Genomic DNA, 11,424 nt, shown 5'->3' with positions numbered 1-11,424 from the left:
CGTGTGGTTTCAAAATAACAAATGAAGCCATAGCAACATCATCACAAAAAAACAAAAACAAACTTCACCACAATTTATTCCCTGTGTCCGCTGTCTGTGTTTATTACCTTGTAGCAACTAGTCATCACAATTCAGTTTCTGGTAAAAGCATACATTTCTTTTTCACTTGTATATTACTTTGCCAGGATCACTTGTTCTGATATAGCCATTGAAAATGACTGTAACGCTATGACTTGTAATTTGTACTAGGGTACCAGGTGGGCCTCACAGTAAGACACCTGACAAACCAGGCATGACTTGACAGCCATTAGCTTGTTGCCAGTGCAGATATCACAAACAACTTCATTGGCCCCAGAATGCTGCCCTGAGGAACACCTCTCGGTTTCCAGCAGCAACGCCATATCTTTGTCCTCCTGACACGTCTTGGCATAAATGGACCTTTTGAAGTACTCGGTGATGTCAGTGAAGACTTGGTTGACCCTGAGTAGGGAGCGATATCTCAAGGTCTCTTTGCACAGCGGGCACTCTGGTTTACCCTTCATATCCCAATAGAGTTTGATGCAGTCCAGGCAAAAATTGTGACCACATGGGATGGAGACAGGGTTGGTAAAGATGTCTAGACAGATGCAGCACTGGAACTGCTCCTCAGACAGCATGGAGGCCATGTTTTTGACTGGAAAATAACATGATTTTACCCATACATGTGAAATTGTTGTATTTTATACACTAGACACATGAGTCTTACATTTGAAGAGTTTCCTTTGCCATGAAAGGAGGTATCCAGTCTAACATCTATTCTTAAAAATGATTAATAGCATAAAAAAGTCTTTAATAGGAGAGTAGTCTATTTTATTAAAATAATCACAGTACAGTGATCTTAATTAGCAACCTAATGCAAAGACTGAATTAGGTAACACCCTAGCTTGCTTGTTGGTTTCGTTTTTTGTGAAAGCCGTCCACCAACTAAAAAGTCAGTAACCGGCAGCCCAAAGCATGCATTGTATTACAGCCTGCTGATCCTGTTAGAGCTGTGGTTTCCAAACATGCCATCAAGCAGGAAGGCTTCCCTCCCAACCAGAGCATGAAACTGATTTCAGTCAATAGTACCCCATTCAAACCAGGGGAGCTAATCAGTAAAATCATCAGTTTTGTTTTCAGATGAAATGAAACCTGACAACACTTGGATCGTGATGGCATGTAACTGAAAACCACTGGCCTACTATCTTGTAAAGAAATGTTGCCAAAGGAAAGAAGAGAGAGAGGTGATTTGATAAATAGACCATGAGCATGTTGAACGTTTTGAGGAAATAAAGCTAAAAGAAATAAAAAAAAAAAAAAAAAAGGTGGTGAGAATGTGGCTCTGTCCCCTTGATGACAGTCTTTCACTTTTGGTGCATTTTTTTTTGGACTAATTTGATTGTCTAATTCATCTGGCTTTGCAGCTTAGTTAATAATAAAATACTAAATAATAGGTGCATTTTTCTTAATAAATAAATTGATGACTGTGGGATATTTGACACATTACATACCTCAGTAACCCTTTGATTTACAGGCTTTCAATCATGCAGTAATGATTGAAAATATCCAGTTAAATAGATACTAGTCTGACATACAAGAAGAAAAAGTTCTTTTTCCAGTAATTGTATTGTGCTAATTATTAGTTATTACTGAGTTAGAAGTAGTATATTTTATATTATCTATTTTTAACACTCACAGTTATAACAGTTTCTAGACAAGAAGGCATGGATAACACAGATTGCTATCAAGTTAATTTGTAATTTCACAGCGGTGACTGGTGTGGTAATATAGAGTTAAAGATCAGATCTTGCAGCCAGTAAGTCAGTAAGTATATTACAACTGGATGGTTAGTTGCCACTGATTCCATGAAAAAAATTAGCGTGTGGTTTCAAAATAACAAATGAAGCCATAGCAACATCATCACAAAAAAACAAAAACAAACTTCACCACAATTTATTCCCTGTGTCCGCTGTCTGTGCTTATTACCTTGTAGCAACTAGTCATCACAATTCAGTTTCTGGTAAAAGCATACATTTCTTTTTCACTTGTATATTACTTTGCCATGATCACTTGTTCTGATATAGCCATTGAAAATGACTGTAATGCTATGACTTGTAATTTGTACACAGTGGCTGTTAATATTTGACAGCAAAGTTCACAGAATGGCTTGTTGCCTGTTTTGGCTATTTTCTCTTCTTTTTGCATTTTCTTGCTTAAAATATTGTAAACCATCAGACATCTGTGCAAAATTCACACTGATGTTTGGTTCAAGCAACAAGCACTGCAGCCACTTTGCTGTTCTTAAAACAGAAGCTGCAGTGCACCTATTATTGCTGGCTGCAGTGCTCATCTAGCAGCATTAATGTCTTACCTGTGTGGGCTGACAGAGTGATCCTCTGATCATCTTGAGTGTCCACGCCGGAGGTTTTGAGTGGCAACGATATAAATATGCACAAACTTCTTTGTCACTTTCATGGAATCTTTTTTGGCCATGTCTGACCATCGTTTGGCCCCTCCCATATCAGGCTTTGTTTTGATGTGAGCAGGTATTTCTGGTCATCCTGCATCATCCTCTTTAATTCAACAGCATTTACAGTTAGTGAATTTAGGTCATAAAGAATGAACAATGAATAAGAAAATAGGGATTCAGTGTCTTACTTGAAGACACGTAACCATTTCTGGGATGAAACTTGAGACCTTTTGGGTCAATCAGTCAATGCCTAAATGTAAATATAATGCTACTATTTGCTTGCTAATTAAGCCTTTTGCTTGTTTCATGTCATTGGACGTCCTATAAAAATGCCAGAATATACTGGAATCTGGAAATATCACCTTTAAAAACTCATCTGCACTTCTTCTGAGCTACCATGTGAGCCTATGTGGGTTCAACAAAGCAAACACTAGACATTTGTACCTGCATTTCAAGTTCATGTATTTACATTTTTCAAGTTGCTGTACAACACAATCTTCTGTTATCACAGTGAAAGTCATTTATCCACAACAAATTCATGTTTTTGCCACTTCTCAGTCCACAATGACATGACGTGATACAAACAAAGCACCCAAGTGTAACATAAACCGGCAGTGTAACTTAAACCAGCAGTGCCTGATGAGTGGAATTTTTTTTTCTCTCATGAAACAAAATAAAATGCTTTTTCTTCAATAAAAAGGTACAGTTTGTAAGCCATACAGTATGAGCTGGTATTAATCTGTCTTTCATCATTTTTTAAACTGTAGCTAAAGCTAAAAATAAATTATTGAAAACATTCTGCCAAGTAAAATATTTGATTTCTTTGAAACAAGGGCAAAAATTTGAACAAGATACACCGCTCAGACAAGAGGAGACAATGTGCCATAAAATTACAGCATACAACAGCAAGAAATCCAAAAGTAAATCTGCCACATCATTTCTCCTGCTTTATTAAATGTAGTCACAGGTCACTTTCTGCACACCCCCAATTAAATGGATGTGTATCACGTTTTGTGTGTAAACAATAAAATCTGCACATGGTAATTTTTCTTATTGAAGGCTCAGCTTTGGAAGAATATGATATACAATAGGTTTGACTGCTGTTGACAGAATATACTTATTTAAAGTAGTATTGGACAAAAAAATAATAATCTGTTAAATGACATGATTTAATGAAATAGGTTGTTCATGGATTGTATCTCTTTCCCTTTGCCCTTAAAGAGGTGCATCCACAATATTCTGTTCAAGCCTTGGCAAGTCTTCTACAGCGCCTCCTTCAACGGGACAGATAACCAGCGGGGAGATGTTCTTCCCGTTGTCACGGAGACAGGGGTTAAAGTATGGGTAGAGGGCCTCGGTGAACGCACAGCTGCTGTAAGTATAGATGTGACACTTTGCCTCTACGTCGTAGAAGGAGACTGTCCCCTCCTCGTAGTCCAGGAACACGCCTACTTTCTGGGGGTTGTCCCTGAGGTTGAGGGTGACGGACGGGCCGGCGCAGGCGCTGAGGCTGCCGCCTTTCCGCCGGCAGATCGCCCAGTAACCTTTGTCGGGCCGCACTGTGATTCTCCCCTTCCTGTTGATGGACTCCTTGGCCACACCCAGGTCCCACTCTGTTTTATCCCCAACCTGCAACAAAATGTGGAATACAGAATTAGACAGGCAGTCATCCAACTTGGTACTAGTTTCTGGTTCTTGAGGTTCACATTGCTCAATTAGTAAGTGTAATATTTTACCTTGTTTCCTAAGTTATGTCTTTCTTGTGTCAGTCATTAAAGGCAGAATGAGTAGGATTTGTCAGTTTGTAAACACAGCATTCAAAGTTCGTCCTTCCTCCCTGGCTAAGCCAACCACCAGGATTGAATTTTCTTTTCCTGGGATGGTGCCGGAATGAAACCAAAATTTGTTTATTCTGCCATGCCCTGATTAGATTCACCTATGTTTCAATAGTTTATGCATGTGGTTGTGTCAAGGGTGCTGGCCTTGATTTCTAGAGAATTATTCCCCCAGTGTATTTTTGACCTCTGCTTCGTTGCCTGGACCTCGCTTTAGTCATCTCTTTGCCAGACTCTGTTTGCCTGATCACCTCCCTGTCAACCTGTGTTACAAACCCCTGCATGTAAAGACTTTTTTTTTTTGACCTTTTATTGATCCGGCCTTTGAGGCGTGCAGTTGAGTCCTTGCCTGCCATCAATCCATTCGTTACACCAGGGAAATATGGTTTGCAGAACCCACATGGACTCACAAGTAGCTGATCAATCGGACGGTTTGGGTAACCTGATCGTTCCTCCCTTTGCTGTAGCCACTGGTTATTCAGTTTCAACTTGTCTTGAGTTTTTCATGTTCAAAGCAATGTAAACCTGCTGATCAGCTCTTGATTACCTGCCAGTTTCTGATTAAAGTGTGTTTGGTGACTCGGCGCTCTTACCTCTACCACCCAGTAACGTCTTCCAGTGGTGAAGCCTTGTTTCCCCAAAACAGCCACACAGGGGTCAAACCTCTTTGGTTCATTAGGGAGCGGGATGAGGACCGGGTTCTTCTGGCAGTTGAGCTTCACCTGTGGATTATCATCACTGTTCATTTGTCATTGCAGTTGATGCTGGCTGAGAACATAGTGTCTGTCTTTAACCATGTCTTGTTATCTGAGGCTTTGTTCAGACTGCAGGTGAAGCGGATTGGTTTCTCAAATCAGATCTTGAAGATAGATTTTCTGCACTGTTATTCACAAATCAATCACATCTGGAGGTGGTTTGAATCTGATTTTTGGCTCTCCAGACCTCCTAAAATGAATCTGGATATGCCAAAAAAACAGATTTGGGCTGATAGTCTGAACAGCTTCACATTTTGGGTCCTACAGTCTGTCTTAAATCGACAACTATCAAGCAACTGAACGCTTCTTGATGAATCCTGCTGGCCTAGTGGTTGTGCAAAAGGTCTCAACGCCCACCTTACCGTATTTATCTATGTATGTCACTCTACCTTTAAGTGTATGTCTGTTGTTATGTGATGATATTTTATTACAGTTTATATAGGCTATGCTTCTTGTCTATGAAACATCATAAGTTATTGTTATATCCTTTATCTGAAGTTGGCAATTTCACATTTCCTCTCGCTGTGGTGGCGCACCACGGCTGAATAAATACAGAGGAAACACTGCAGTGATCTGTCATACCTGCTTTCCATCACGGGACAGGACCAGCCAGGCTGCAGCAGTTTCAGGATCCAGAGTTACATCCACTGGAGACGGAGAAGGTAAATGTTTAGTGGCACTGATAAATTGAATCACGATGACTAAATTTACCAATGGGCACATGTTCACACACTCACACTTACCTGCATACTGATTATTCTTGTTCAGTTCTGCAACAGAGCAGAAGAAAGATTTTTGACACTTTTCCAGCATGAATTTGCTCAGAAATAATATTCTTATTCCTTCTCTACAGTGTTCTTTTTTTTTTTATCATGGTAAATAATGGATTTTTTTTTTTTTTTTTAGATATGTGCTTAATGTTAAACATTTTCTCTCCTCTTGTCTGACAGTTATTTCAAAACCACAATAGATATGAGTCATGTAATTTAACTGTGACATGTGCATGCTTTAAATTAATTAACAGAAATAGCACAAGATGCTCAGCCCTGATTTTTTTTTCTTTTTTACAGGTTGCTTATGATCTCAGCTCAGCATGCTGTGTTATTTTCAAGCCAACAGTCCTTAAAAGCCGATCAGAGCAATGCTCTTTGTTGTCCTATTAGGGAATTTTGGCCATGTTTTTTTTTTTTTACACTTTCATCCTCATGGGACATCTGAAAGCTGTAAGGTTTGTCCTGAATGTCACCACAAAGAACCAAAGTGTCTTGAGCTGCACCTTCTGAAGCATTTTTCTCTGTGACCTCTGGAAAATTTGACCATCTACATGAGAATTTTCTTTGCACCTTTTTATTGGAAAATGACAAAAAGTAAAACCAACAACTGGCTGTTCACTGTGAAAAGTTCCACAATCTGTCATTGATCATTTGTTCAATGGATCTGATTTAAACTGAACTACAATACTCAAGCAAAAATGTACTGAAGTAAAAGTCAAATTACTGACTTTAAAAAATACTCAAAAGTACAAGTACCCAAAAAAGTTACTCAGTAACAAAACACAACATTTTTTTATTAGATACTCCCGCCTCTGATCAGAACATGTGTACATTTTTGTTGATATGAAAGCAGCATGCGCTTTTTGGGAGAATGTACTTTTTTAAATAAGAGCAAGCCCTGGATGAGAGCTAAAGATTGCAGTACTTTGCACCTCTGCGGTAGGCTCTTGGCTTTGCAATTATGCCATAGTCTCTGATTGGCTGCTTGAAAACAACATGGCATGCTCAGCAGAGCTCATAAGGAATCTGACAAAACCGAGCTGCGCCTCTGGCAAAATTAATCCTGCAAAGACAATACAAGAATAGTTCGAGAGAAGATGCTGACCTTCTGTGGACAATTTCTTGTCCAATTCTTGGCAGAAATCCACCAGCTGTGAGACGGCTCTCCTCACTGTTCCCATACAAATGTTTCCATAGAAACTGACCTCCGACCACTTCTTGGTGGACAGTGGTGAAATGAGAGGAGGGAAGCTCTAAAACAGGGAAGATGGTGACAGAAAGTGCTCATGAATGCATCTGAGATGAAAAAGAACTGTAGGACAGGTAGACAATATTTCAATTCCCAGGTAGTGTTTCGCTAACTGTGGGAGAACTTGTCTTGAGGAAAGGCTGATAAACTGAAATGTGGACATGATAAATTTACATCGGTGACTCTGTGTACAAGACTCTCTTGTCTCTTACCTGGAGGAGATGATGATTGTTCTCTGTTTCCTCGAGAAGCTGCAGTGCGGCTTGCCTCCTCTGAAGTTCACTGATTTCCTTCTCCAACTCTTTGACGAGCTCATTGGCCCTCCTCTCCGCTGCTTTTTGCTGCTCATTGATCTCCTCATTGAGCTCAGCCTCCCTTCTCTGAATGGTGCTGATCAACGCGCTGAAGACCTGACTGCTGACCTGCTTCTCCCTCTCAGCAGCTTTCTGAGAAATTGAAAAAAATAACAAATATATTGAAATGTTTAAAAACAAGAGTGTTATTTCTCATTTTCATGGAACAATTACCACTGCTGCAATATTTTTCGCCCACTGGTGATGCTAAAGGGAAGGTCATGAAATCACCAATGTTGGCAAATATAATCTAAGATGAGTAGAAGGCAACACCCTGCCACTTGCTTCATCTTTTGTGTGCCGATGATTCATTTCCAAACAAAGAGGTCAATTCCCGAACACATTTTTTCACCTCTGCATTGTTTCATTTTCATGTCAGTCGACAAGAACCTAGGTTCGTTGTAAATGCTGTACTCTAGCTAATACGAATGTTGCAACCAAATTTCCTAGAAGTAGGCTGGACCTAAAGTTTGATCAACTAACCGCCATGGTGACATACAAGCCCTTGCTTACCAGTGGGGGAAAAAAGTTGAACATGAGTCTAATCATATTAATTACAAAATGAAAAAAAAATCCTTACTTTGCTCAGCTCCAGAGACTGTTTGATCTCCTCTTTCTTTTTCAATCTGGCCTGGATCAACATCTGAAGCTCTGTTTCTGTCGACTTCAGCTGAGTCTGTGGAAACAGGTGAAGTGTTTTTGTCCATGCAACACACAGGGAGGTAACAGAACTCCATAGCAGCCTTCCTCAAAGCAATGGGAATTTTGAGTAATTTAATTTACTAGAAGAAAAACAACAATACTCAAGAACTCATTTTTAAAAATGGACCTAATAGAAAAGAACTAATACATGCATGAAATTTAGGCTTTCCATCATTCATAGAACCAGTAAAAGTTGTGCTTTCTGTTCTTTCCTTTGTATGGCAAGTAAAAATTGCCTGTTATTCACCTTGATCTTCCTGCTCTCCATCTCCACATGGACGATGCTGTGGCCCTTGTGGTCCGTCTGTGCACATTTCACACACACTGGAATCTGGTCTCTGTTGCAGAACATGTCCAGGGGACTATTGTGCTTCCCGCAGAGGTTTTGGTGGGGAAAGGTGGCATCCACGATCTGCTCTATGTTGGAATTCTGGGACCTTTGAAATCAGTTTAGTTTAGTTCACTTTAATGTGGATCAGAAGAACTAGTGCTGTTACAAAATATACAGAAATGTACGGAAATATTCCTATAAATAAATAAAGGAATCAGACCTTTTAAATTGCTCAGTGATGTCTCTCAGGACCCGGTTGATCCTGAGTGGGGGGTGGTGCCTGAAGGTCTCTTTGCACAGTGGACACTCGGACTTACTCCTTGCATCCCAGTAGTGTTTGATGCAATTGAGGCAGAAACTGTGTCCACACGGGATGGAGACAGGTTCAGTGAAGCTTTCCAGACAGATGCAGCACCGGAACTGCTCCTCAAACAACATGGCGGCCATGTCTCCGACTGGAAGTTACAATACACAATTTTGGTCAAAAACATGGCGCAAACCACACCCTGCGCCATGGGGTTGTCAAGGCAACCCATCTACAGAACCAGCTTTAGACTAATCAAGCATTAGGGTTATCTGGACAGTTAACCAGTGACCACTGCAGCATTTAGTGGGTACTGTTCAAAAGTCAAGGTTTACCCCCGGTACACCCCCAAAGCTGCAAACACTCTCAAAAGTCCATCTACAGGATTCAAAAGCACCAGACAACACCTGATCACGGTTGTGTGACTGATCAAACATGGGTCGGGTCTGACCCAGAGGAACTTTCAGCTGTCCTACACTGCCCTATTCCATCTACTGTTGTGTTAAGACAGAGCATTCATGCGCCTGGCAGTCTATTACAGGTGCTTTGTAGATGCATTTGCATAAGTGACACACCCCCTGAACACTTTGGTAACAGGCATCCAGCTGACAAAAAGTCAGGGACTAAGGAAACTGAATGGTCTCCCGAATGTAAAGCAGTGTTTAAAAAGTTAAAAACAGCCTTAAAACAACCACATATGCAGACTTTTCACCCTCTAAACCGATGACAGCAACCAGGAGCTATTTTAGCCCTGGTACAAAGTGGTTGTAACTATGAAATAGTCCATGCCAGAACGAGCCCGCATGAGCAGGACCGGACAAAAAGGACCCTGGTCGATGACATGGACAAGGAGCAAGGGCCAAACGATTGGACTGAGTTTTGTGGCCACAAAGGGAGATCTTGTTGAAAGATGGTAGTCAGTGCAAGACTTCACAGATCCAGAAGGAAGTACTCCTGGTAAAAAAATAGTGCATGACAGCACAGGTAACTCAGAAAGCACAAAGCAAAGTCTGGTTAAAGAAAAAAAAAAAATCAAAAACTTTAGCTGTAAAGCAAAGTGCTACCTGCGACAGAAGCTGTTAAGTGCCAACTGGCAGTGGACTACCTTTAATAACTCTCATAACTTAGCCAACCACAAATATGCAACTCACAGTTGGTGAGCTACAGTGGCAAAGTCATGTGTTCCTGTGATCGATTACTTTTCCTGTTCAGCAACATTACAGTTACCGATATAATTGCTTATGACTGCTCAACTTGGCCAGGTCTCCCTTGAAAAAGAGATTCTTAAAATGAAAGCCTCAGCAGAAAACCTCAGAGGAGGAGGTAAGACCAGCTAAAGCATTAACAGGGAAGAGAAGTTACATCTGTACGTGTTATTATATACACTAAGGCATTTTCATGACAGTTAGTTTAATTCAAGCAGTCTGACTGGGCCAAGACCTTTCTCGCTTTCTTCATCATCTTCTTCTTTTAATATATATATTCTTCATTTTAACTGCTCGGGTTGCTTGTTTACAAGAATGTACGCTCTCTACGCTGACCTCATTTCTTGCTAAAGCCATGTGTCCATATATCAAAAGCTGAAAACATAACAATCCACACCAAATTTACTTCCAGATAAAGCAAGCAAAAACTAAGTAAAATCAGTTTGTGCAGTCTGAGGTTAGAAAACTCTTGAGGATTGAAGATTTGCGAGTAAAAGAATTTTGTTGCACGAGGGAAAGAGAGACAAACATATCGGTGCCTCATAAATATCTTAGGAATATTTTCAAACTTGTGAGAATTTGAAGTTGTAAAAAACGAAAATTAGGATTATATAACTGCAACTCTGCATACTCGAATCTGGCTTTGGAATTGGGTTGCATATTATTCCCACGTCTATAGTCTTTGTACATGGGGTAAGTAATGTTAAAAAAAAAAAAAATAGAAGAATGCTAGGATTCGGCTCTGTATCAGTTAAAAAGGCTGTCATTTTTTGTGCTTTTTTCCTTGAACATTTTGAAATACACAGATATTATCTGGCCTCTTTAGTTAAAAATGCATTTTCCTTATCTTAAAATGTTAATGACTGATGTCAATCAGTCAATATGTCAATATGTCAAAAAAAAAAGCACGCTTAAAACAGAAATGTCTGATATCACAATGTGTGCTCTCTTATTTGCAAGGTTCTATCAAAGGAACTTACCTATGCTGAGTGACCGACTGAGGCTCCTCAATAGATGTGCAGCTGACAGCTCTGCACGCACAAAACAAAACTTACTACAGCGTCTTTGACCACGTCCCACTTGTTCTCTTTCAGCAGGTATTTCTGGTCCTCCAACTTAAACTGCGGCAGATTTCCTCATTACTGATGGTGTTTTCATCAACACCTTGCGCAAGTGCCGGACATGACACAGCAGGAGCAACACAAAGGAACATTGTAAACACAATTTGTATGGCATTGTGGCATGGGAATATGGATATTTTACTGACTTAATGAAATAGATGATGCACATTTGCACCATGTTTCCCTCCCCACAAGCGTGTGTGTGTGTGTGTTATTTAATGTTATGCCCACAAAAATACTGAGTGATTTGCAAAGAATAATTAAATTAAGAGCTGAGGCGCTGAAGAAGGAATGAGTTAGGTGATACT

The 11,424-nt window shown here is 40.1% G+C and overlaps 1 protein-coding gene across 1 annotated transcript; it reads right to left on the bottom strand.

The window, feature by feature from the left end:
* Positions 1-2,929: 2,929 nt before the first annotated feature.
* On the bottom strand, positions 2,930-11,094 carry LOC115377072 (E3 ubiquitin-protein ligase TRIM39-like). The gene is made up of 10 exons (XM_030076938.1): positions 10,976-11,094; positions 8,707-8,941; positions 8,403-8,592; positions 8,034-8,129; positions 7,313-7,546; positions 6,957-7,104; positions 5,822-5,848; positions 5,661-5,725; positions 4,917-5,045; positions 2,930-4,117 (listed from the first exon to the last, which is right to left on the bottom strand). Exons 2-10 carry the CDS (start codon positions 8,931-8,933, stop codon positions 3,704-3,706), a joined length of 1,530 nt encoding a protein of 509 aa, XP_029932798.1. The 5' UTR covers positions 8,934-8,941; positions 10,976-11,094; the 3' UTR covers positions 2,930-3,703.
* Positions 11,095-11,424: the final 330 nt, after the last annotated feature.

This window comes from Myripristis murdjan, chromosome 18 (genome assembly GCF_902150065.1).
Source record: "Myripristis murdjan chromosome 18, fMyrMur1.1, whole genome shotgun sequence".
NCBI classification, from domain to species: Eukaryota; Metazoa; Chordata; class Actinopteri; order Holocentriformes; family Holocentridae; genus Myripristis; species Myripristis murdjan.
Note: the sequence above shows the minus strand (reverse complement) of the source record. Positions and strands in the feature narration are given on the sequence as shown.

Bases quoted from the DNA above. Each gene is read 5' to 3' on its own strand.
- LOC115377072 (XM_030076938.1), bottom strand. From the start codon at position 8,933: ATGGCCGCCATGTTGTTTGAGGAGCAGTTCCGGTGCTGCATCTGTCTG. The intron at 7,547-8,033 runs GTAAGGATTTTT...TCAATTTCTCAG, and splicing joins AGTCTCTGGAGCTGAGCAAA to AAAGCTGCTGAGAGGGAGAA. The intron at 5,849-6,956 runs GTCAGCATCTTC...GCTCTGTTGCAG, and splicing joins CAAGAAATTGTCCACAGAAG to AACTGAACAAGAATAATCAG.